General features: G+C 41.0%; 4 protein-coding genes across 4 annotated transcripts in view; 3 read left to right on the plus strand and 1 right to left on the minus strand.

Moving 5' to 3' along the window:
- Window positions 1–27,876, plus strand: part of LOC126938621 (eukaryotic translation initiation factor 1) — a 1,120,764-nt gene that overhangs the window by 713,278 nt on the left and 379,610 nt on the right. The window lies entirely within an intron of this gene.
- CNP (2',3'-cyclic nucleotide 3' phosphodiesterase) overlaps window positions 1–27,876 on the plus strand; it is a 736,460-nt gene that overhangs the window by 40,846 nt on the left and 667,738 nt on the right. The gene's annotated exons all lie outside the window — the stretch shown is intronic.
- Window positions 8,371–8,880, plus strand: LOC126938583 (keratin-associated protein 9-2-like). Its single transcript, XM_050762948.1, has one exon. The coding sequence runs from the start codon at window positions 8,371–8,373 to the stop codon at window positions 8,878–8,880; it is 510 nt and encodes a 169-aa protein (XP_050618905.1).
- Window positions 23,390–24,415, minus strand: KRTAP29-1 (keratin associated like protein 29-1). The gene has a single exon (XM_050762819.1). The coding sequence runs from the start codon at window positions 24,413–24,415 to the stop codon at window positions 23,390–23,392; it is 1,026 nt and encodes a 341-aa protein (XP_050618776.1).

Genomic DNA, 27,876 nt, shown 5'->3' on the forward strand with positions numbered 1-27,876 from the left:
TCCTCGTCCTCCTCCCACACTTCACCCACAGGTAAGTTCCAGTGTCTGTTGTTCCTGTCTTTGTGTTCATATGCATTCAATGTTTGGCTCCCACTCTTATGTGAGAACATGTGGTATTTGGTTTTCTGTTCCTGGGTTAGTTCCCTTGGGATAATGGCCTCCAGCTCCATCCGTGTTGCTGCAAAGGACATCATCTTGTTCTTTTTTCTTTTTTTTTTTTTTTCTGTATAGTATTTTATGGTGTATATGTAGCACATTTTCTTTATCCAATCTACTTTTGATGCACATTTTAGTTGACTCTATGTCTTTTCTATTGTGAGTAGTGCTGCAATGAACATACGCATGCATGTGTCTTTATGGTAGGACAATTTATATTCATTTCGATATATACCCAGTGATTGAATTGCTGGGTCAAATATTAATTCTAAGTTCTTTGAGAGATCCCAAAACTGCTTTCCACAATGGTTAAACTAATGTACAATTCCATCAACATTGTGTAAGTGTTCCTTTTTCTACAAAACCTTGCCATCATCTTTTATTTTTTGACTTTAATAAGAGCCATTCTGATTGTGTCAGAGGGTATCTCATTGTGGTTTTAACTTGCATTTCTCTAACGATCAGTGACGTTGATCATTTGTTCATTCCCTTTTTGGCCGCTTGAATGTCTTCTTTTGAAAAGTGTCTGTTCATGTCCTTTGACCACTTTCTAATGAGATTATTTGGGTTTTGCTTGTAAATTTGTTTAACTTCCTTACAGATTCTGGATATTAGACCTTTGTTGGATAGATAGCTTGCAAATATTCTCTCCCAGTCTGTAGGTTGTCTGTTTACTCTGTTCATAGTTTCTTTTGCTGTGCAGAAGCTCTTTAGTTTAATTAGGTTCCATTTGCCAATTTTTTCTCATTTTGCAATTACTTTTTGTGACTTCGTCATAAAATCCTTGCCTGGCCCTATGTTGGGAATGGTATTGCCTAGGGTGTCTTCAGGGTTTTTACAGCCTTAGGTTTTACATGTATGTCTTTGATCCATCTTGAGTTGATTTTTGTATATCATGTAAGGAAGGGGTCCAGTTTCAATCTTCTGCAAATGGCTAGCCAGTTATCTCAGCACCATTTATTAAATAAGGAGTCTTTTTCCCCATTGCCTGTTTTCATCAACTTTGCTAAAGACCACATGTTGTAGGTGTGCAACATTATTTCTGGGTTCTGTATTCTGTTCCACTGGTCTATGTGTCTGTTTTTGTACCAGTACCATGTGGTTTTGGTTATTGTAGCCTTGTAATGTAGTTTGAAGTCAGATAATGTGATGTCTTCAGCTTTGTTATTTTTGCTTATGATTGCCTTGGCCATTCAGACTCTTTTTTGGTTCCATATGAATTGTAAAACATTTTTTTCATCATGCTGGAAGGCTGTCATTGGTAGTTTGATAGGAGTAATATTGAATCTGTAAATTGTTTTAGGGAGTATGGCCACTTTAACAATATTGATTCTTTCTACCCATGAACACAAAATGTGTTTCAATTTGTTTTTGTCATCTCTAATTTCTTTGAGCAGTGTTTTGCAATTCTTGTTGTAGGATTTTTCACCTCCCTGGTTGGCTGTATTCCTAGGTATTTTGTTGTTTTTTGTGGCTATTGTGAAAAGGATTACATTATTGATTTTGCTCTCAGCTTGGATGTTGTTGGTGTATAGGAATGCTACTGATTTTTCTACAATAATTTTGTATCCTGAAACTTTGCTGAAGTTGCTAATCAGATCAAGGAGCTTTTGGGTAGAGACTATGAGGTTTTCTGGGTGTAAAATCTTATTCACACACAGAGATAGTTTAACTTCCACTCTTCCTATCTAGATACCTTTAATTTCTTTCTCTTGCCATATTTCTCTGGCTAGGACTTCCATTACTATTTTGAATAGGACTGGTAAGATATGGCATGTTTGTCTTGTTCTGGTTTTCAAGAGGTTGCATCAAAAACTTTTCAGAATGCATCGTGTCCTCTTCTGAATAGATTAATTCCTTTGTATCACATAAATCAAATTCATATCTGGCCTCCTTCTCCTGAAATTTCATTGAAAGAGCAAAATGGAATTAAGTAATTCCATGTAAAACACAGACCATACATTATGCAACATTTAGACAATTTGACTTCCTGATAAAAATGCTGTCAGGAAAATTAAGTAAGGACAAAGTTTGGGATTGAGACACTATGCAACAGGCACATATGACTGCATAATCCATAATCTCTGAGCTATCTGATGGGTTAAAACAATCTTCTATGTTTTATGAGGCCAAAATTAAACATCTAAAGGAAATAAAGATTTGCGTTTTCAGGGAAATCAGAAGAATGTAAGAAGGACTAAAAGTAGAAAAATGTGTGCATTCATCGAAGTCATGGTAGACAGATGGCTGGTGCTGTTGGCCCCAAACTGATGATGCAACCAAGTATTCACTAATGGAAGGACTGATTTATACTGGCTCTGAGAGAAATAGAAAAGTCTGGGGCCTGGGTTACCTTTGTGGGACCTCCTACCAGCATGGAAGTGCTAGAAATACCTCTGATGACCTAACAATGTAGACTTCCAGGACAGATGCCAACTTCTGAGACTGTGTACCTAGAATGCTTTGAAGACTTGGCTAAGAGACAAAATCCATTGACTGTGATTCTTCTTGGGTGACAGGGTAAAGAAGATGAAGACCTAAAACATTCACTTTGGCCAACATCAGTTATGCAAGATGAATAAGTTCTGTAGACCTACTGTACAGTAGTGTGGTTATAGCTAAAAATACTTTATTTTATACCTGAAATGGCAAGTATGTGAGCTAATGAATATGTGAATTAGCCACACTGTGGTGAAAATCTCACTATATATATATGTATATATATATACACACACATCACTTTGTATACCTTAAATACATACAATTTTTATTCATCAATTATACCTCAATAAAGTTTATAAAAACCATATCTAGCAGTACATCAAAAAGCTTATCCGCCATGATCAAATTGGCTTCATCCCTGGGATGTAAGGCTGGTTCAACATATGCAAATCAACAAACATAATCTATCACATAAACACAACCAATGATAAAAACCACATGATTATCTCAATAGATACAGAAAAGGCCTTCATTAAAATTCAACATCCTTCATGTTAAAAACTCTCAATAAACCAGGTATTGATGGAACATATCTCAAAATAATAAGAACTATTTATAACAAACCCATAGCCAATATTATACTGAATGGGCAAAAGCTTTAAGCATTCCCTCTGAAAATGGCACAAGACAAGGATGCCCTCTCTCACCACTCCTATTCAACATAGTATTGGAAGTTCTGGCCAGGGTAATCAGGCAAGAGAAAGAAATAAAGAGCATTCAGATAGGAAGAGAGGAAGTCAAATTGTCTTTGTTTGCAGATGACATGATTCTATATTTAGAAAACATCAGCATCTCAGCCTAAAAACTCCTTAAGCTGATAAGCAACTTCAGCAAAGTCTCAGGATACAAAATCAATGTGCAAAAATCACAAGTATTCCTATACACCAACAATAGACAAGCAGAGAGCTTGTCATGAGTGAACTCCCATTCACAATTGCAACAAAGAGAATAAAACACCTAGGAATACAACTTACAAGGGACATGAAGGACCTCTTCAAGGGAAACCACAAACCACTGCTCAAGGAAATAAGAGGGGACACAAACAAACTGAAAAACATCACATGCTCATGGATAGAAAGAATCAATATCATGAAAATGGCCATACTGCCCAAAGTAATTTATAGATTCAGTGCTATTCCCATCAAACTATCCTTGACTGTCTTTGCAAAATTTTTTTTAAAACTACTTTAAATTTCATATGGAACCAAAAAAGAGCCCATATCACCAAGACAATCCTAAACAAAAGAACAAAGCGGGAGGCATCATGCTACCTGACTTCAAACTATACTACAAGGCAACTGTAACCACAACAGCATGGTACTGGTATCAAAATAGATATATAGACCAATGGAACAGAACTGAGACCTCAGAAATAACACCACACATCTACAACCATCTGATCTTTGGCAAATCTGACAAAAACAAGAAATGGGGAAAGGATTCCCTATTTAACAAATGGGGCTGGGAAAACTGGCTAGCCATATGCAGAAAACTGAAACTGGACCCCTTCCTTACACCTTATACAAAATTAACTCAAGATGGATTAAAGACTTAAATGTAAAACCCAAAATCACAAAAACCCTAGAAGAAAAACTAGGCAATACCATTCAGGACACAGGCATGGACAAAGACTTCATGACAAAAATGCCAAAAACAATGGCAACAAAAGCCAAAATTGACAAATGGGATCTAATTAAACTAAATAGCTTCTGCACAGCAAAAGAAACTATCATCAAAAAGAGCATACAGCCTACAGAATGGGAGAGAACTTTTGCAATCTACCCATCTGACAAAGGTCTAATATCCAGAATCTACAAGGAACTTAAACAAGTTTACAAGAAAAACAAACAACCCCATCAAAAAGTGGGCAAAGGATATGAACAGACACTTCTCGAAAGAAGATTTTTATGTGGCCAACAAACATGAAAAAAAAAGTTCATCATCATTGATCATTAGAGAAATGCACATCAAAACCTCAATGAGATACCATCTCACGCCAGTCAGAATGGCGATTATTAAAAAGTCAGGAAACAATAGATGCTGACGAGGCTGTGGAGAAATAGGAACGCTTTTTACACTGTTGGTGGGATTGTAAATTAGTTCAACCACTGTGTAAGACAGTGTGGCAATTCCACAAGGATCTACAACCAGAAATACCATTTGACTCAGCAATCCCATTACTGGGTACATACTCAAAGGAATGTAAATGATTCTACTATAAAAGCACATGCACATATATGTTTACTGCAGCAGTATTTACATTAGCAAAGACTTGGAACCAACTCAAATGCCCATCGATGACAGACTGGATAAAGAAAATGTGGCACATATACACCATAGAATCCTATGCAGCCATAAAAATGAGTTCATGTCCTTTGCAGAGACATGGAAGAAGCTGGAAGCCATCATTCTCAGCAAAGTAACACAGGAGCGGAAAACCAAACACCGCATGATCTCACTCATAAGTGGGAGCTGATCAACGAGAACACATGGACACAGGGAGGGGAACATCACACACCAGGGCCTGTCGGGGGGGCCGGAGGCAAGGGGAGTGAGAGCATTAGGACAAATACCTAATGCATGTAGGGTTTAAGACCTAGAGGACAGGTTGATAGGTGCAGATCACACCAGCAGGTATTGAAGAAGTGACACAGAAAAGGGTAGACTATAAAATTAGTATCACGGGGACCAACTAAATCTTAAACAAAACAAAATACTACCAGAAATAATGAAAAACAAACAAATTGGAATTATCCTACTTCAGGAATGAGGAAGCTAGAGTCTTCACAAATCAGCTCTCCGGAATCATTGGTTGAGTGCTTTTCTCTGTGTGGCATGCACAGACGACTTGACTTTCTGCAGTTACAATACAAGAGCCCGTAGGCACAGAGATGCAGATTCTGGCAAATGCAAATTAGTCTGAGCACACTAAGATCCAAGATATAGGGATGGGATAAGGAAATCCTATCTACAACCTACCATTTGCTCCACACAGACTCAGTCTTTGCTTCTTAAATGTGGTGGGCGGCCACAAACTCTAGAAGAAGGAAGAGGAGGAGGAAAGGAAGAGGAGAAAGAGGACAAACGGAAAATGAGAGGAAGAAGAAAGACAGAAAAATGAAAGAAAGAGAGAGAAGAAAGGAGGGAAGGAAAGAAGAGGGGAAGGAAGAAAGGAGGGAAGGAGAGAAGGAAGGAAGAAGGAAAGGAGGGATGGAAGGAAGAAAGGAAGGAGGAAAGAAGAAAGAGAAAAGAAAGAAAGAAAAAAAGAAAGAAAGAAAGAAAGAAAGAAAGAAAGAAAGAAAGAAAGAAAGAAAGAAAGAAAGAAAGAAAGAAAGAAAGAAAGAAAGAGAAAGAAAGAAAGAAGGGAGGGAGGGAAGGAAGGAGGGAGGGAAGGAAGGAAGGAGAAATTAAAAAGCAAAGAAAGGAGGGGGAGAGATATGTAAAATGAAGGCCAATGGAACAAGCAACAGTTACTGCTGCTATAATAAGGTACACCTGACAGTCATAATCTCCATTAATTATCGAAAGTTCTATATTTCCTTCACCACTGTCCAGCACTTTTGTTGCTCTAGATAATTTCCTGAAGGAGTAACCCAGACGTTCCTGCCCAAAGGGTCTGAGCCACTAGTTACTGTACCATTGTCCACTGTGATTGCTGTTTTCACTCCTGTGTGGTTATCACTGAGCATGGACACACCACGAGATTCTCCAGTACTATGGGTTGAATGTCTCCCCCAAAATTCATATTCAAATAAGGTCACTGAAATGTAATTAGTTAAGATCAGGTCATATTGGAATAAGTTAGGCCTCTGATTCAATAGGACTGGTGCCTGTATAGAATGGGGAAGTTCAGAGGCCATGTGCATCTAGAAGGAAGATCATGTAAGAGATAGGTGGAGAAGACAGACATCTACAAGTCAAGGACAGACACCTGGAACAGATACTTCCCTAACAATCCTCAGTTAAAAACAACCTTGTCAACACCTTAAATTCAGGCTGCTACTCTTCAGAACTGTGGGAAAATAAATTTAAGCCACTTGGTTTGTAGTAGTTTATCATGGCAGTGCTAGTAAATTAACATATTCAGTAAATCTCCCGAGCTACAGATACATTCTTCTACATTCTATGCCTTCAGAATAATTACCCCTCACCAACTGTGTCCTCTGCCTTCTGCTTAGCTGACATAAAGAGTGCAAAATGAGGCCGGGCGCGGTGGCTCAAGCCTGTAATCCCAGCACTTTGGGAGGCCGAGACGGGCGGATCACGAGGTCAGGAGATCGAGACCATCCTGGCTAACACGGTGAAACCCCGTCTCTACTAAAAAAATACAAAAAACTAGCCGGGCGAGGTGGCGGGCGCCTGTAGTCCCAGCTACTCGGGAGGCTGAGGCAGGAGAATGGCGTAAACCCGGGAGGCGGAGCTTGCAGTGAGCTGAGATCCGGCCACTGCACTCCAGCCTGGGCGACAGAGCGAGACTCTGTCTCAAAAAAAAAAAAAAAAGAGTGCAAAATGACTAGGTGATAATTATTACTTGTGATTATGCAAAAGAAACAGAGAAACATATATTATAATTTTTATTCGCACAGAAGTAAAAAAGGAAAAGCCAAATTGACCTACAGGGTTACAACTTGACAGAGTGATGAGTGGTTTGGGGGATGAGTAACTGAAAGGGAATGGGATTAATTTCTATTTCATAACCCGGTAATGGGAACATAGATGTATTTACAAAGTTATATCAAATTGGGAATTAATAATTTGCATTCTTCCAAAATGAATGGTGCACCTAAACAATGTTTTAATATGTTGGAACTCCAAGACGAATCAGATATCATCTCAACTCATCTAATTCCTTCATTAAAAAGAAATGGAGAAAGAGAGAAGAAATGGCACTGACTATGCTAGTACCAGAGTTAGGGCTAGAGCCACAATTCAGGCTGGTTTGACTAAATCTAAAGTAGTTATGTTACACAAAGTCCCACATTCTCATCCTGGTAAGCCCATCACTCCCAGACAAATCAAGATGAATGGTCACCCCAGGGCAAAGATTGCCTGATGCTATCTAAATCCCACTGGACTTCTCCTTGTACCCACCTGCTTTGATTCTGCTCTGACACACAGAATGCACGTACCAATCACCCTCTTCCCAAGTGACTTTGAGGGAACTGAAAGACACAGGTGGTGTGGGTTGTACAGAGAGAGATGACTGTTAGTCTTGAATCCGATTTTGGTGGCTGAACAGTCTTGAGCACAGGTATGGATTCATTTTGTCATTGTGAACATATCAGCATTGCGCTTCTCCCCACAGACACTTACCAACCTAGGTATAGCCAAAGAAAGAGGCTGGGTAGAGAGAACTTCCTGAACCTCCCCAGTCACCAGGAACAAACACATAATGAGAAGATGGTCAGAGCAGAAACGATGCTGATGATGAGACAGGCTTCCTTTTATCTGAAACAAAGTTTCTATGAGTAAACACAATTAAGAGACATATTAAACCCTTACTTTCAAAAGATTCATAATCTTTAGGAAACAACTTCCCCTTTGACAGTCCCAGACTGACTATAGAAAACAATGTAAACAGCAACAAGGAAAAGTCCTGCTGATTGGTGGAAACTTTGGAGGCCAGGTGTATAAAAGGTCCAGATTGCAAGGGGTCATCACATTCTGGGAAACTCACCTCTGAACAGAAACCCACCCTCCACCCCTGACACCATGACCAACTGTTGCTCCCCTTGCTGTCAGCCTATGTGCTGCAGGACCACCTGCTGCAGGACCACCTGCTGGAAGCCCACCTGTGTGACCACCTGCAGCAGCACACCCTGCTGCCAGCCCTCCTGCTGTGTGTCCAGCTGCTGCCAGCCTTGCTGCCGCCCAACTTGCTGTCAAAACACCTGCTGCCAGCCCACCTGTGTGACCAGCTGCTGCCAGCCTTCCTGCTGCAGCACACCCTGCTGCCAGCCCTCCTGCTGTGGGTCCAGCTGCTGTGGCCAAACCAACTGTGGGTCCAGCTGCTGCCAGCCCAGCTCCTGTGCACCTGTCTACTGCAGGAGAACCTGCTACCACCCCACGTGTGTCTGCCTGCCTGGTTGCCTAAACCAGAGCTGTGGCTCCAGCTGCTGCCAGCCCTGCTGCCGCCCAGCCTGCTGTGAGACCACCTGCTGCAGGACCACTTGTTTCCAGCCCACCTGTGTGAGCAGTTGCTGCCAGCCTGTTTGCTGCTGATCGGTTCCACAGAGGACCATCATCCCCATACAATAACCCTCTGGCAACAGATTTATCTTTTAGAGGACAAATTTACTTTCAAACTTCGATGACAACCAACAAAGTGAACTTAGGGTGAACCTTGCTCACCCTAATTTTTGTGACTTCTCTGCATGTTTAACACTTTGTGAATCAGCTTAAGTGAGGGTAGAGTACTTCATCCTGATTCTCTTTTTCTTTACACCTTGTGGATCATGTGCCACCTTTATGTATTTTCAATTTGGAGTCATGGTCTCAACTTGACTCTAAAGTCAAGAGCTTCATTCTGTTTCTCTAAGAAACTTAGGTTTTGCAACTGATCAATAGTCTTCACAGTCATGTTTTCATTTTCAATGTCCTCCCCATGGTTCTTGTATCCTTATTCCTTTCATGATCATTTTGGGTTATCTCCCTAGAAACAGGGACTCTTACCTTTATGTTTCTTAATAAACTCAAAACTGTCCTGCATCTCACATGTTTTTTTTTTAATTTTACAGCATTCCTGATATGGGATTTACACACATATTGCATACCATACATGTTACCTAATTTGATTCTGAAAACAGACAGTCATGTTTTATTACCTCCACTTTCCAGCTGAGAAAATTTTAATGTGTGATGTTATTTAGCTAAAAATGGACAGACTCAGATTCAAGGTTGGGTCTTCTCTTTCTGTTCAAGAGCACTTACATGTAACTCTCATTAAAATAAAAATTACATTGGGACTCAGCACTAGCAAGACATGCATTTAAGGTGACTTAACAATGGAGGAATAATCTCCTGTATTTGCAGGTAACGTTTCCATTCTTATATGGCCTCCTTCTTCTTCTCCTGAAAACATATTGACAAAACAAAAGGAACTTAAGTTATTCCTTATAAAATACAGATGCCATCTTTTGAGACTGCATATCTAGAATGCTCTGAAGATTCCAGAAAGAGAGAAAATCCACTGATTGGGATAGTCACTGGGTGATGGGGTAAAGGAGACGAAGACCAAGCACATTTTCATGACCAACATCAGTTATATAAGATGAATAAGTTCTGCAGATCTGGTGCACTCTAATGTGGATATAGTTTAAAATACTTTATTGTATACCTGAAATTTGCTGAGAAAGTGGATCTTAAGTGTTCACACCACAAAAATAAAAAGGAAATGGTAACTATGTGAGCTAATAAATATATGATTATTTCACAATGAATATATATATCAAAACATAACCTTTTATACCTTAAATATACATAATTTTTATTTGTTAATTATACCTCAATAAAGCTAGTAAAGAATTTAGTTGATCTAGTTAGTTATTATAAATATATTCTTGTATTCAATATTAAAATTATTTTTTAAGTTTTCTGAACAAAAGAACTAATATGTTCCAGGTTGCCTACTACTTGATAGGTAGTGACTAAATGCTTTATGTTCACTAATATTTATTCTCTAGGAAATGTTCAAAGTAGGTATTAGTGTTACCATTGTAGAGATGAAGGAATTGAGACTGAGAGAGTTAATGTAATGTCATAGTGTGGTTTCTCCCAGAACAGATACTGAGAAAAATATTCCAGTGAAAGTGTTTTATTGGGAAGTGCAGATCACACCATTAGGGATCAGGGAAGTGATACAGAAAATGGCACACTATTGAGCCAGTAAGTATCACAGTGACCAACTAAAGCTTAAACCAAAGGGAAAACTATCAGAAATGATGGAAAACACATAAATTAGCAATCTCCATCTTCAGGAATACGAGAGCTAGAGTCTTGTAAATCAGCTCTCCAGAATCATTGGTTGAGTTGAGTGATATTCCTTTGTGTGGAATGCACAGGTGACATGGCTTTCTGCAATTGCAATACAAGAGCCCTTAGGCACAGAGATACAGATTCTGGCAAATGGAAACTGACTCAAGCACACTAAGATCCGAGAAATATGGACAGGATAATGAAAATGTTATCTATGATCTGTCATTCGCTCCACTGAGATCCAATCTTTGCTTCTTAACTATGATGGACAGCCAGAAATTCTAGGAGAAGGAGGGAGAGGAGGAGAGAAAGAAGAGAGACAGAAGGGTCTGAGCTGCTGGTTACTATACCATTGTCCACTGTGATTGCTGTTACTCATTTGTGGTTATCACTGGGCATGGATGCGCTCTGAGATACTCCAATAGTTGGATTGATTTGCTTCCCCAGAAATTCATAGCCAAATAAGGTCATTGAGAATGTAACTGGTTAAGTAAGGTCACATTGGAATAAACGGGTCCTCTTATTCAATATGACTGGTGTCTGTATGAAAAGGATAGTAGAATGGAAGGGAGGGAAGGTAAGAGGAAAGGAAGGCAGGAAGAAAGAAGGGAAGGAGGATATAAAATAAAGGCCAAATAAAACAAGATACAGTTACTGCTGTAGTAAGGAGAAGGGATGAAGGAACATCCAACAATCTAGATATTTTGTGGAGACCTCAGAATCATTAACATTAAGTAGAAGGTTCTTAGGCATCCAGGTAAATCACCCTGATCTAGATTTTAACAATGAGAAGGACTTGGAAAACAAAGGTTAGTGATGATAAGCTTGCTGCAAAAGGATCATCTAAAAATTTGTGATAGCAAGGCAAAGAAATGCTTGCTTGGCTGGAACTGCATTCTGCAGAGCAGGAAGATAATTGTCATGTTTACAGGAACATGAATGTGATTTTCCAGCAAAGGGCACTGGAATAGAGGATGGAACTAAGAGTAGGGAAGTGCTTAGAAAAGCCATTCTGATTGCATAGTCACAGATGCTTCTAATGAGGAAAAAGTTCAGGGGGTCTAGGGTGAGTACAGAAACTCTCCAAAAGCCCTTAAAAAGATTTTCCTAGAAATGGAACAGACCACCCCAGGTGTATGAATTTCCATTTACTACACACTTAAGCATTGGATCTGGCAACACATGGCAGGAAGTTTATCAGGATTCCTTCGATGCCTGAGATTCTTTGAGATCCTTAAACACTCTGTCTTGCCCCATCATTATTTGATTAGCTAATTGCTAACAGGTTGTTATTCTCTAAACTTCATAAGCATTCACATACATAATGCTTTAAAGAAAGCATACACACTGTCATGATAATTGGCATTCCCTTGGAGATAAAAATAAATTAAAAAAAAATAAGGACTGTCTCCCCAAAGGCATGCAAGGTAGAATTCACAACCTTGATAAATGTATCTGGGTCTGGCCTTTAGCCTTGCAGACTCAGAGACCTGATTTTATTTACATTCTAAGGGTTAAGCCACCTCTTAGAGCAGACTCCTGTTAGCCAAGCCCATAAAGCAAGGATGTCTATTTATTAAATTACAGGAGAATTAAGTAACAGGAACTTCTAAACCACCACATGAGTAAGGAATCAGACAGGAAGTTATATAAAGTAAATGTTGAATGACACTTGACATGTTCATTTCACAACAGTTCTCACCAATGGAATGTGAAAATTCATAGTCCCTCTCCTATGGGCAGTTGCTTGGTGGGGCACTGCCAACATTCGCCCCAGCACTTGTCTTAACCCTGATTTTCTGTGGTTCAACAATACCCTAATTTAAGTTTCACATTTTTACATCTTCAATTAGACTTGAATCAATTCCTCAGACTTTGAATATATCCATCTTTTTAACGTGGCGCTACATAATTTAGTTTTGATCATTTTGAACATAGATTCCAAGTCTTAGATGATATCTGACTGATATCATGCACTAATACCAATGCATTCTCATTCACACAATTGCATGGTGAGCACCCATGATGAAATTCATATTTGGTTTAGTTCATGTCTACCATCATATCTGTTGACTATTTGTAATATTTCTATTGCTTGGGCTTTGTTTATCTTTCTTATCTCACAAAGTCTTTAAAAAAAGATTACTCTGTGATACAGAATTGTCATCATAATGATAACGTAGAATTATCGCCAGAGTGTTGGGTTGACTCTAATGATTTTGCGTGTGTCTTTGTTCATCTGGTTATAATCTAACATCACCAACTTGTTATGAGTGACACACCACATACTTCTTCCTTCCCCCCTGCTGTGAGTTACAGTGGTGACTGGACTATAGTTAATTTATTCTTCTTAGAATTTGAATTACACATAAAAGACAATCCCTAGGTTAGGCCCTCTAGTGCAATGTAATATTGTTATGGAAAGAACAGGGATTAATTTCAGAAAAACCAGCCTGTGTTTCCTCCATTCAAAGTAGGGAAAGCTCGGCTCTTTCATCATTGGAAACCTTCTCCTTAGAACCTCTTCTGACACATGGTTCAGATAAGGCAGCTTGGGGTTTTTCTTGTGGATATGCTGGAAATAAGAATGAATGTTATATTCTAAGATCAAAAGCTGGGATAAGTTTAATTAAATTGTAGATTTGGAGGTAACTTATGTCGAAAATACAGGAATAAAAAATCAGAAATAAAATTAAAATGATTCCCACTTAAATAAATATAGACATTATTCTAGAATATAAATCAAGAAAGCCTAAATTGCATAGATTGTATAAACTCGCTAAGGAAAGCATGCAAGCCTTATCCATCCTTCAATATCACTGTGTTCCACAGTGGTTGTGGCCTATCCCAGACCAGAAAACCTTCAGATCCTCTTCCTAAACAAAAGCATTCCTTATGCAAGATAAGGACAAGGTAAAAACCAAGCTCTTCAGCCCCAGTCAGATTCCTGCTTGGAACAAAGATTAAGACTGAAAGGGTCAAATTTCAACAATCTTCTACCCTTTAAGGTTGATTCCTAGCAAAATCAATCCAGTTCTTTCCAAGCAATCTCTTTTAAGTGACCAATAGTAATAAATATATAGCAAAGCATAAGTATATTTGTAGCAGGATGGGCCGCAGACAAAACCTCTCAGACACCAAGTTGTAGAAGGAAAGGTTTTATTCAGCTGGGAGCATCGGCAGGCTACTGTCTCAAAATCAAAATCCGAGCTCCCTGAGCACACAATTTCTGTCCCTTTTAAGGGCTCACAACAAAAATTAGCCGGGCACAGTGGTGGGAACCTGTAGTCCCAGCTACTAGAGAAGCTGAGGCAGGAGAATCACTTGAAACCAGGAGCGGAGGTTGTAGTGAGCCAAGATCAAACCACCGCACTCCAGCCTGGGTGACAGAGCAAGACTCTCTCTCCAAAAGACAAAACGAAAAAAACCTCACAGACACTCTCAGATAAATCAAAGAGGCTTCTAAGAAACTTAAGGGCATTGTCCTCAGCTATTACATCAGGGGCCCAAGTGTTTATCTCTAGATGATTTGTGGGAATAACTTTTGTCTAATAAATTCCAAGAAGATTCACAGGAGAACCACAAATTTTTTCTAAAAATTACGTATACAAACAAATTTCCAGCTTGAACAGAGGCACGTCTCACACAGTGGCAGACGAGAGAAGAGAGCTAGCGCAGGGAAACTCCCCTTTTTAAAACCATCAGATCTCGTGAGACTCATTCACTATCACGAGAACAGTGCAGGAAAGACCCATCCCCCTAATTCAATCACTCCCACTGGTTTCTTCCCACGACACATGGGAATTGTGGGAGTTACCATTCAAGATGAGATTTGGGTGAGGACACAGCCAAACCATGTGGTAAGGTTAGGCTGTAAAGGGACTGTGACTTCCACTTGAATGTCCTCTCTCTTGCTCTCTCTCTTTCTCTTGGCTTCCTCTGGGAGAATCCAGATGCTGTGCCATGAGGGCAATCAGCCAGAGTATGGAGAAGCCCATGAGGAAAGGAACTGATATCTCTGGCTAACAATTGGTGCAAACCAGTGGCCTTCCAGTGCCTACATAAATGAGCTTGGCAGTGAATCCTTCCCTAGTTGAGCCATGAGATGACAGCAGCCCCAGCCAACACCTCACCAACCATCTAATAAAAGACTCCAAGCTAGAGGTATCTAGCTAAGCCACACCTAGTCTTCTAACCCACAGAAACAGTGAGATAATAAACATTTGTTGTTTCAGCCACTAAGTTTTGAGATAACTGTTATGCAGCAATAGATAACTAATATAATGAAACAGGTCCATGTATCAAAATGCACAGTTCTTAAAAGCAATAATGAAATTTAAAAGTAAATTGCATAATTTTACATCTCATATGTAAATTCTTAAATCTGCAATCCTTCATATTTGGTCTTGTTTAAATACTTTATAAATACGAGATGTTGTTTATATTTTTATATAAATTAACAGTTACTGGGAGGATATACAATGAAGTTATGATAGAAGTGATATCTGAGATGAAAAAAGGGAAATGAGACTGAAGAGGGGTACAAAGGGGACTTCAACTTTACAAGTCTAATGTTTCATTTCAATTAATATTTAAAGATCCAAAGCAGAAGTAAGAAAATGCCAATCTGGGAGGCAGGTTCTTGTAATATTTTTCTCAAAATTTTCTTGTGTTTTTAAAATTGTTCCCCTGCCCTGAACATAAGGGTAAAGAAAGATTTAGTTACATGTTCAGGCTTGGCAGAACATTGCTTATGAAAGGGGATTCAGATGTTTTATGGACAAGCTGTAGCAAACTTAAAAGGAGAAAATAAATGCTATGTCATTTAAACTGTTGCCAAGCGTGGTTAAAGATACAAAGCTTCTCAACCCATGTTTCACATCTGACATGTTTAGAATGTGAAGTTTGCATGTTGGCAGACGGCCAGTAAACACATTCACCTATAAGACTGAGAAATCTGTCATTGGAACAACAAAAACTGTGAGATAGACTTAGATGGATCAGAAAAAAAAAAACTATTATAAAATGAAATTCGAAGTTTCAGGTATCTTGAGAATCCTGGTATCAATAAACAAATTATTAAAGTTAATACAACTCCTTAAACAATGTCTGCATCCTCTTGTAAGAAACATTGTTGAAAAGTCTGTGCAATGTGAGATGAGGTGCCTCTGCTTCCCAGAGCCATATCCTTCCTCTAGCATGATGGAAATCTCCATGGAAGATGTGGGAGAGAGAATTTGAACAGGGTGTCCATCAAAATGTCATTTCTGGAAGACATTCTATCCATGGTAATTCCTTTCTGCTGTCAAGTTCCCTCTCTCTCCTTCCTTTTTTAAAAAATATTCTTTTGGGACCTCAGTTATAAATAAGTGAATTATTATCATCTGTGATTTTGGCATGGTCTCTCTCTTATTTATTTTTTATGTACTTACATATCAGTTAATTTACTTCTTCTTCTCCCTTTACTCCCTTCTTTTCCTATAGGCCTCTATGCTATTCTGTCTAATGTATATTCAATGCACATTAAATTTATTTAATTCATTTGTATATATCCTTATAAAGTATTTATTGTTTAGTACACATGTACCTTATATAAATAGCATTCTGGTTTGTCCTTAAGCAGAATTTTTAAAAACCCATCTATGCAACACTGTGTATATGTAATCTACTGTTACTAATTTCTGCACAATACTCCATGAAGAGAATCACCAAGTTGCCTACCCACTTTCACAGTGGTGGACACCAACTTTCCTTTGACGTTCTTGCCACCACAGTGATGCTACAGTGAACATCCATATGTACATCTCTCTATGGACCTGTGTGAGAATTTTCTGGAAATACACACTCAGGTGCAGGATTGCTGGATCATGCAGCATCACTTACATAATTTACATAAATAGTTTCAGATTGTTCTTTAAAGTGACCAAATAAGCCAACAATCCCATTAGCAATGCAAATTGCTAATGTAAATTCCCACTCCCACCAACACTTGGCGTTATATAGCACATGAGTCAGAAAACTATGGCCCATTGATATGGGAGGGGGGCAGGGGGCAGGGAGTGCTGGGAGAAGAAGGCTGGGTCCCTGGCGAGGACTCCACCCCAACTGTGCCCATGGACCTAGGGAACAGGAATTTCTGAATGAATGAGAACAGGCATTTCTGTTTTTGTGTCCAAATGTTGCAATTCCCAAAACCACCCTGGCCCACTACGCCCTCATCCTGTGCCTGGTGGGAAGAGACACAGGCAGCTGGACACCCAGAGAAACAAACCGGGGGAAGAGCACACCGACAGGCGGCGGCAGACGCCAGCAGGCCGGCAGGCCATCGACTGGGGAAACCACGGAGAGTTTGTGGGGGCGGGGTGGGAGGAGCCTGACTGAGCGGCCCAACTCCAGACGAAACCACCTTCCCACTCCATCCCCCTTCTGGCTCCACCATCTGCTGAGAGCTACTTCCACTCAATAAAACCTTGCACTCATCCTCCAAGCCCATGTGTGATCCGATTCCTCCGGTACACCAAGGCAGGAAACCCTGGGATACAGAAAGCCCTCTGTCCTTGCAATAAGGCAGGGGGTCTAATTGAGCTAACTAACACAACCCACCTATGGAGGGAGGCTAACCTGAAAGAGTACCCTGTACACACATCCACTGGGGCTTCAGCTGTAAACACTCACCCCTAGATGCTGCCGTGGGGTCAGAGCCCCACAGCCTGCCCATCTGCACGCTTCCCCTAGAAGTCTGAGCAGCGGGGCACGGAAGAAGCCAGTCATGCCCCCATTGCCATGCCCCCATTGCACGCCCTGCGAGGGGAACAAGGAAACTTTTCCCGTTTCACCATGAGCCAAATAGAACCCCAGCCCGTTTTTACAAAGTTTTATTAGAACCCAGCCACACTCATTTGCTTACATATTGTCTATAAATGTAATGATACAATGCAATGGTACAATGGCAACATTCAGTAGTTGCAACAGAGACCATGTGCCCCACAAAGCCTAAATTATGTGCTCTCTGTCCCTTTACAGAATAAGTTTGCTAGGCTCTAATAGAGCACTCTATTTTTTGCAAATCTAATACCTGTAAAGTAACATGTAATTGTTATTTTAATTTTGAAATCTCTCAGAAATAATACTTTCGAGAATTCTTTCACAGGCTTTCTTAAGGATTCATCTTCTACGAAGTTCCATTCATGTCTCAAGAGAGATTTTGCACAGGGTGTCCACCAAAATGTCATTTCCGGGAGACATTCCATCCATGGCAATTCCTTTGTGATATCAAGTCCCCTCTCTCCCCCCTCCGCTTTTTGTTTCTAGTTTTCTTTTTGGACCGCAGATGCAAATAATTTAGTCAATCACATTTCTTATTTTATGGCATACTAAAAATTTTTCCTTCCAAATCTCTTTCCCATTGGTTCCAGAGTTGCAAGAGGCTTTAGTCTTAATCAGTTTGAGAATATTTAGAACCTCACAGAACACATCAACAGACTCACAAGATCATGTAAATAAATGAGCCCTCAGAGGTAACATAAACTAACTTCTTCATGTTGTGGATTAGGACATTGGTCTTACATAAGGTCATACAGTAAATAAGTGGCCAGGATGCAACTCAGTCCTTCTCCTTTGAGCCATGGTCTAGTGCTTTTTCCTCACCACCAACATAGAGGTCCTCCTCTGAGTTGCATTTGCAGGTAGGTCATAAGGCAAACACCCATACTCTTGTCCCTCAGTGACCAGTGAGATTACACTGTGAAGTTCCTAATTAGAAATAGAACTGTCCCCTGCACCCTTTGATCAGTGCTTTTCTCAGTGGCAAGTTAGTTGAACCCAGCAGGCCCCTAGCTAACTTGCAAGTCCTAGTCTCCCTGCAAAGGAATTGCCAACAGGGAAGTATCTTTATGTAATGGTGGTTCTCGTCTACCACATTCCTGATCACCTTTCCACAGGATACACTTTGACTTGAATGCTAAAGGTTAATGCACTGATTATTTCTTTGCTTCTATACAAATAAACTTTCTAACTAGTGATTTAAAGAGAAGGGGTTGGGGGCCGGGCACGGTGGCTAACGCCTGTAATCCCAACACTTTGGGATTTTTTTTTCTCAAAAAAAAAAAAAAAGAGAGAGAGAGAGAGAAGGGGTTGGGGATTGGGTGAGTCCTATATTCCATATAAATAACCAATATATAATTTATTTTAATTAGGCCCATAACATTTCATCGAAAACTTCTTCCCTGGGATGGAGTAAAACATCATAAGAAAAACAAAGAAAAATCACACTTACTAGTGCAAAAGGTATGGCTTTGGTATGTTGAGGCACCAGAATAGGAAAAGCTGCAAGTTTCTGGGGAAGTTATCTCTATACAGAGCCCACCCTCCACGCCTGACATCATGCCCCTCCCTTCCACTCAGGTCCCAGCTCAGCCTATGCACAGACAGTGTGGACCTTGATGTCTCATTATTCCAGGGCTCTTTTGGTTAGTTTTCCTTCATCTATAAGGGTTTTTTTAGAATGTCCCACACATACTGGCAAGACCTATTTAACTACTGAGAACCACAAACCACGGTGATTGAGAGGATTGAAACAACAGATGCTCAGCCAGTGAGCATCAGGTAAGTTTATGAGCAAATCCTAAGGTCCCTCCTCAGGCTGGGGAGAAGGCCCGATCTAGGAGAAAGTCAGGGCACTGGTCATAAAGACATAAGGACAGAAGCCCAATCATTTAAACTGGGACAGGAGTCATCCAAAAGACAGGGGGGCAGAAGGGGGTGATATCAGCTGGGCCAGTTAGATGGGGAAGGCTAAAATGCTAAAATCAGTCTTTTAGTGCTCTTTACTCAGGTTTGGCTAGGCATGTTTTATAGGCCATTGTAAATTATGGAGCAAACAAATCAACTTAAGTGCAGCCATATAACTAAATTGAAATGTGGTGTGTGTGTGTGTATGTGTGTGTGTGTGCGCATGTGTGTCTGAGTGTGTGTGTGAGTGCATGTGTATGCATGTATGTATGTGTGCATGTGTGTGGGTAGAAAAGGTACTGAAGGCAATAGCCATACATAGTTAGAAATAAGAGGAAAATACCTATCAGAAGACTAGAACAGATCTAGCTACTTGAACTGTTGAAATGATAAGCCCACCTGTATCTAGGGATTCAAGAAGCAGAATTACCAATGCTGACATTAGTCAATTCAACTATGGGTAGAAATTCTCCAGCTAGACATTTCCATGTTCAGATGCTAGATTTTGTTCTTATGGCCATCTCCCTCTTTTTTGACCCAGAATCTTCTTTCATGACTGTGACCCTTGCGATTCTGAAACTGGGGATAGAACCACTAATAATCTCTCTACAGCTCCAAAGTGTACATCAGTGACAAAAAAAAAAATGTGAACTATGAAGATTTGTGTTCTAGTTACTAAATTATTGCTGCTCACCTACAAGTACACCCTTCATTGCCTGCTCTATGATAATACAGAGGGATCCTATGAATATTTCTCCTTGGCCAGCTGACACAATGTTAAACTTTGTCAATAGAAAGGACTGGAAAGACACTGGGGGAAAGATGTATTCTCTCCCTGGCTTCTGTGTTCTTCACCAGGCACAAGCAGCACATGTGGATTCAGTGGTGACCAACTCTTGCAATGCACGTGGCTTTCCACAGAGCAAATTTCCAGCAAGTCCACCAGTGTGGCATCTCAGCAAACCTCACCACCATCCAGTGAGTCACAGCTGTGTTCTCTCCAACACAGTCTGGACTTCAGCCTGGGGGTGAGGGTGGGGAATTATCTTCCTATCTCAGACCTAGGAGCAGTAACAGATTTTAATACCTGCTATTCCTATATTTTTTAGTGTTCTCTTTACCTCCCACTAGCCAGTCCCCCTTTATCTCAATCCCCTGTAATAGTTAATAATTCTTTATATTAGCCATCTGTGTACAAATTAATATATGGATTTTTCTCCCTCCTGATTAGACTCTGACTGATAAAGAATTGGTACTGGGAATGGTACCAGGAAGAAAGATTGATTTGGTCATACCCTTGGGCTTGAGCACAGTGCTGAGATTCTTGCCAGTGGGAAATGAAATGAAAATAATCCATATGGTGTAGCATCATGATTCATCAAGCCGTCACTTGTGATTAATTGTGGCGAGGTACCAATCAAGTCAAGTGTCATGACAGTCAAATGGCCACTTGACCCTCATGGATGTAATGATGACTGTAAGGACTCAGGTGGTGCATCGTTTTGGGGCTTTTGAGTGCTGGCAGAAAGAAAATCTTGGGCCCAAGTCATTTAACCCTGAGTTCAAGTCACCATCTAGAGTTTCCATGACAACCCTAAAGGAATCACTTATTTCTTATAGCCACAGGGCCAAGATTTCTGAAAATCAAACACAACATTTATTTGTGTGAGATTAACTCTGAACCTCCCTTACAGTGGAAACAAGTAAACTGACCCTCCACTGTCTTGAGAAGAGTGGTGTGCTCTTATTGAAAATCCTGTGATAACCTCAGCTGGAGTGGCCTTGAAACAGGATGCTTGCTCTCCTTAGAATCCACCACAACCACCCCTGTTGCCACGAGATTCATAACTAGAGTCAAATTTCAACATATTCTAAGTGGACAGGAGCATGCTACAACCCAGGAGAAACTTGCTTACACACCAAAAGACTTGCAAGATTTTACTAATACATATCTGCAGAAACCTGCAAGAACGTGTACAAAAAATAGACTTTTAAAGGTCTAGACCAAGGAAGGAGGAATATAACAACAGATTGACCCAAATTTGTTGATGTGATGGCACTCACTAGAGATTTCAGATTTATCACATTTAACCATGCAACTGGAGGCGGCTAAAATAGCTTGTTTAATGGACTGAAACTTGAATTCAACAGTGATCTACATGTAATGAGGCTGAGATGCCAGAACTTCTCTAGCATGATGTGGAGGAGAGAGACCAAAGGCGCAGGGAAAGAGAACATTAGACTGCATTTACCATACGCAGTGTGCATCCCACAACTATGTTCCACATAAAAGCCTAGAAGACACCCCCTTCATTGAGAAATACATCAACAAGAGGAGTCCTTGAACAGCTTTGTGTTAGTTAACTCTTCACTGTAGGCCAGATGGTAGGGGCTGACCTCCTCCAAATGGACTCCCTGGTATCAGAGGGGAGTAGGGAATCCCAGAGCAGCAGAGAAAAGTTAGCAGTACTTACCCACCCCAAAAGATAAGGTAGGCACATCTACTGGGAAAGACAGGAGGAACAGACCAACCATCAAAGTACCTTGGCCTACGGGGCTCTTTGGCAGTGGCTCATTGATCATAGCGTCCCTAGAAACAAAATGTGTAGGTGGCCTATTAGAGCATAACTTGGTCTACTCAACAAACTTAGGGCCTGGTAGCCAAACATTGTGACTTGAGTTGTTGCAGTAGAGGGTCATGACCTTTCATGCAATTTTAGATCTAAATTATTTCACAGACACAGAACTCCTTGATTACAGGAGAGGCTGAATCCCCTGGAGGAAAGACCCTGTACCACTGCTGCAAGAAAACACTGTAAATCTTCCCCTAAGATTTCCCCAAAAGAAAATCAGCCTACCCATTTAAGTTCCCTTCAACTAATTGTTCTTAAAACTGTCTCTTAAAGTGTCAAAAAAGCAGCAAACAAACTGACAAAAAAATTCTAAAGAGTTTTTAATTTTATTTAAATTGGTAACTAGGTAAATTGATCGTTAAAATGAATCTTGGCCGAGCGTGGTGGTTCATGCCTGTAATCACAGCACTTTGGGAGGCCAAGGTGGGCAGATCACCTGAGATCAGGAGTTTGAGACCAGCCTAACCAACATGGAGAAATCCTGTCTCTACTAAAAAAAGAAAAAAAAAAAAATTCAAAAATTAGCTGGCGTGGTGGCACATGCCTGTAATCCAAGCTACTCGGGAGGCAGAGGCAGGAGAATTGCTTGAATCTGGGAGGTGGAGGTTGCAGTGAGCTGAGATCATGCCATTGCACTCCAGCCTGGGCAATAAGAGCAAAAACCCATCTCAAAAAAAAAAAAAAAATTGAATTAACCCTAAGCAATTCTCCATGGCCAATACCTCATGTTTGTTTTCATCTGTGGCTTTCCAGAACCATTTTTGCTGTTGACTTCCTGTCTACTCACTGTGGGGAAAGTGAGCCCACTCAGCTCAAAAGAATCCTTGGTGCTGAAAATTTTGGAAGCCAGTGAACTGTTCGCCCTTACTCTCGTCCAGCGGGAGAATCTATAATCCTAGACACCAGCTACCCTTGCAGACCAATGCAGACCCACTGACTTAGATGACTCAAGCTCATTGTGCTCAAATGTGACCTGAAGGAAATCTACATAGGGGTGAGCGTAGGAATGAAAGCATTCCAAGAGTCTTATTTATCATACTTAACCAGTCACATTTTTATTAGCAGCTAGCAGCAAAAGGGTCTTCTGAAAGACCAGGCAGCATCAAGAAAGATAAACAAGAGAGGATTTGCTAAAGTGAAATGAATTGACATCATCAGGAAATGCAAGCAGCAGTGTGATAGTCCATGGTTGCTGAAAGGTATTCTTGGTTAAGAAAGATCTCTTTGTGCCTGGACAAGTTACCTGGTCAGCACCTGGAAAGAATGTGGAGGTAGACTCACGGTAAAGTTAGAAAGCAGGCAGCATTTGTACTCGGTGGGAGGCAGGCACCCAGGGATGGCTATGCATTTATAGACAGCGGCAGACCCTCAGAGGAGGTGTGAAGAGTGCTCCATTAACAAAGTGTTGCCTTGCAGAAGCTGGACTCACAGCTGGATTGGCATGAAGTTGGCAAGCAATTGGAGGCACCACTGGGTGATGTGCCTAAACCAGTCACACAGCAAGCTGATTTGCAGCCACTCTGGTTATAGGAAGTGGGTCCATCACAGGTTGGTTGGCCAGAAATCACAGTGTCACAGGAAGCTGGTTTGCAACAGTCCTTTGCGGAACAAGGGACCTGGCAGTTAGCCACTGGCTGGTAGATGAAGCATGTGGAAGCAGCCGGTTGGCTGTGAAGTGCCTGGCAAAGGGAAGGCACGCAGCAAGTAGTATTGCAAGAACTGAACACACAAGTCGATGGCTGGCAGGAAACAGGCATGTAGAGGGCTGATTGGCAAGGCTTGAAAATATAGCAGATGGGTTGATAATAAGTTGATTTACAGGGCTGGCCTTCACCACTGACGGGTTGACATGAACTTCCTTGGCACCCAGTTGGTTGGCATGGACTAACTGTACAGACGGTTGGTAGGCAAGAAGTTTCCGGACAGGAGGTCACTTCAGAGCAGGATGGCTGGCAGGATCCAGCATCACAGCAGACTGATTGGCCACAAGCTGCCTGACATGATCCAGACATGCAGACAGATTCCTGGCAGGATTTTTGCTGGCAGGGACTGGCATTGCAGCACTTTTCCTGACAACAAGTAGATTCCGAGCAGGATGGCTGACATGAGCTAACCAGACAAGGAGGCTGACCAGTGCCAGACTGATAGCAGGCTGCGTGGGACCACATAGGTTGGCAAACAAAACCCACACAAGATGTTGCTGGGATGCAGGTAGGTTGACACGAAGCAAGATCACAGCCACTTGGGGCACCAATGGATGGCTGACAGCTTTCTTGGCATGTGACCAGTTGCCACGTTCTGCTGTGGCAGGAACTAGGCAAACAGAGAGCATGCCGAAAGTCGCTTCTAATTGGGTATGTGGTGATGGTGGGCACAGCTGGAATGGCTGTGGTGTTTCCAGGACAACAGCTGTCTGCCATGGTGCTGGTGCTGACCTTTCTGGGAAGTCGCAAGCTCAGTATACCTGCATTTGAAAGACATCCGATACAGAGGGGCTTTTATAGTCCTTCACTAGGGGTGGTGGCACGACATGCAGCATCTTTCCTTGTTATTGTTTTTACTCACTTGCATGCAAACATCTGATTAACAGGCTTCAGGAGCCTCGGAGATGTTGTTCCAACTTTGAAAATGTGTCTGTTGAGTCGGGAGTTCTGCACTGCATTTGGATTCGTTGACACTGCGCCTGCTCTTGGATGAGCTGTCTCTTTTACAGGTTGCTCCCCAGCCTTACTGAAGCAGGCCTTTCCTGGCACTAACCTTTCATCAGGAGGCCTCTACCAAGCCAGAGCGGCCCTGCTCTTCCTCCAGGAATGCAGCTTTGCGCTGTTCAATCAGAAATGAAGCCTTGACCCAGTTTGGGGAGGGGGTGTCAAGACGGGAAATGGAAAATTAGTCCATGGAACCCAGGGACACTTAAGTGTCTCCACCTCTTTTTAAAACCTTCCCATTTAGCATTCCTGAAACTTGTTTACTGTACTATTACTAATAATAACAATAGAAATGGCTTTCATTTATTGCATAGTTACTAGACCAAGCCCTTGACTGCATTTTTCATTGGATCCTCACAATGACTTTAGTAAGTATAATTGTCATCACTATGTTAGAAGTGGCAAAAAAAAAAAAAAAGTAATAAATACAGAAGAAACCAGGTTTAAAACGAAGTTAATATTAAAATGTAAAACTTCATTGGCCTTTTTAGGAAGCCTAAAATCTCCCCCAAATTGGTTCCTCTCAATATTTTTTTAGAACAGAAAAGAAAAAACCGGAAGAAGTGGCAAAACTAACTCATAGATTTTAAATCATGTTCCCAAAATTATGCAAATGATAAGGCATAGAAACAAAATTCAAACCTAGCTTTGTCTGACTGCCAAACCCCTAATGTTAACCACCTATTAGACTCCCTGATTCTGGGGAGGCAGGGAGAGGGCGACACTGATATAGTGGCTGCAGGCTGACACTCCTATGGCAGCAGGCCGGCTCGTGGGCAGGTTGCCCAGGCCCCACCCAGGGGATCCTCCGCCCATTCCAGGGACTGTAATCAGCAACTAGACCACACTGGTGTGAGTACTTACCTCTGCTTATCAATACACTCAAACACAGTCTTTTAATTTTGGAAATTTAAAAAACTGCCAAATATTTCATCGAGAAGGATCAAACCCACCCCAGGGCATCAACAGCATATGAATTCTATACAAATAAAAACACAACAGCCAGAAGTGATAATAAAAAAAAAAATCACTGAAAAGTGGTGTTAACGTTAAACCAATCTCTTCCAAGAGGAATTCATGAGGGACTTTCTTGGCCCTTCTGCTTTTCCTCTGGGCTTGTCCTGGCTCCGCATCACCAGCCAGGTCCAGTGTTCTACACCAGCCAACATCCTGGCCTGGTTCATGCTGGAGCGCATGACGGAGTGGAAAGATCATGGTGCGGGGAGCCAGATGGGGCTGGCCTTGATTTCTGGGTCTGCCACTAACTCAGTCTGTTGGATGTGTTAGCTATTTACCTAAGTCTTCAAAGTACGGCGATTTCATCAACTGCATTGCCGTGTCTCAGATTCTTTTTTTATGGGTGTTTGTTTGTTTTGGTTGCTTCACAAATTATTGAAAATACTGGAAACGCTGGAGGGTACTTTGCAAACCCCCAGCTACAAAACGCCTTCTCCTTGGCACCCTCCTCACCCTCATTTTAAAAAGAAGAGAAACGTTTTTGATCAGAACAATGTCTGGAAAACCTTCTCCCCTGTCATTGAAACGCCTTTTTCCCCACAATTGGTTTCTATGTCACACCATGGATCACTTCTTTTGCCCTCCTTCTTGTCTCTATTCATGTTGGCATCTTTCAATCTGCAAGAATCCATGCACTGTGGTTTATTGCTGAATATTTACACCCCAAAGCTCTTCATCTTCCCAAAGGAAGTATTTAATACTTTCAGTCTTACTAAATATGTCAATCAAAATGGGAACATGAGTATAATTGAAAAATCACATCAACTTCAGTCCAATATCCTATACCACTTTTATAGTTTTAAAGCAATCCATTCTCCATCCATTTTTCTCTAAGTGATTCTGCTCTTGTTTTCTTTCCTCCTAAAGGAACCTCTCAATCGCAAGAACAGCTGTCTTGCTATAGTTCAAGGCACTAAAAACACGCAGTGTATCAACAAAGACACCTTGTGACCACATTGAGAAATATGATGATCCACACAGAACCTAGGCTTTGGAAATAATTGGGTTTTAGTCATTTGCATGTTACTTATTAGCCACGACAATCATGAATTTTATCACTCCCTTCATATATGTGTGTGTGTGTATATATATGTATGTTTGTGTATGTGCGTATGTGTATTAAGGCATGTATACTCATACATATGTGTGCCTGCGGTTTTTGAACAATACACTCACGTATGTTTGAGTGTGTGTATATATATACACACACATTATATTAATATATGTAAATATATACACACGTATGGTTTTCCGGAGCTTGTTTATATCAATCAACATTATGTTGGTAAGATTCGCCCATGCTATTGCATGTCCCCGTGTCCAGTCATTTTCACAGTATGATATCCCATTGTGTGAATATACTACAATTTACTTGTCCATGGATGGGCACTTGGATTGTTTGTCCTTCAAATTCTGCATCTTATGTACAGGGAAAAAATAGGAGAGAATACATATTACTTCACAGAATTGCTGTAATCCGTATGAAATACTTAGTCCAGTACTTGGTACAGAGGTTCAAAACCCTAGCCGACTCCTCTCTCTCTCTCTCTCTCAGCTGTTTTTTTGTTTTTGTTTTTTTAGACAGAGTCTGTCTCTGTCACCCAGGTTGGAGTGCAATGGCGTGATCTTGGCTCACTGCAACCTCCTCCTCCCGGGTTCAAGCAATTCTCCTGCCTCAATCTCCTAGTAACTGGGACTACAGGTGTGCGCCTCCACGACCAACTAATTTTTGTATTTTTAGTAGAGATGGGGTTTCACCATGTTGGCCAGGCTGGTTTTGAACTCCTGACCTCAGATGATTCGCCCGCCTGGACCTCCCAAAGTGCTGGGATTACAGGCATTAGCCACAGCATCCGGCTGGCCAGCTCCACTCTTGACTCTGGAAGGAGACAATGATAAATCCCAATGGCTTGATGAATCAGTAACTCCAACATCAATGTGGTAAGTTTTGCTTCTGACTTTCTCCCTCTGCCATAGTCTGACCCAGTGATTCTCAAACAGGGGTGATTTTTGCACTCCCAGGCAATGTTTGGCAGTGTCTGGAGACATTTGTGATCATCACCCTCAAGGGATGCTACTAGAATCTGGTTCATAGAGGCCAGCGATGCTTCTTAACATCCTACAATTCACAGGACAGCCATTACAACAAAGAATCA

The sequence above is a fragment of the Macaca thibetana genome, chromosome 16 (assembly GCF_024542745.1).
Source record: "Macaca thibetana thibetana isolate TM-01 chromosome 16, ASM2454274v1, whole genome shotgun sequence".
NCBI lineage: Eukaryota > Metazoa > Chordata > Mammalia > Primates > Cercopithecidae > Macaca > Macaca thibetana.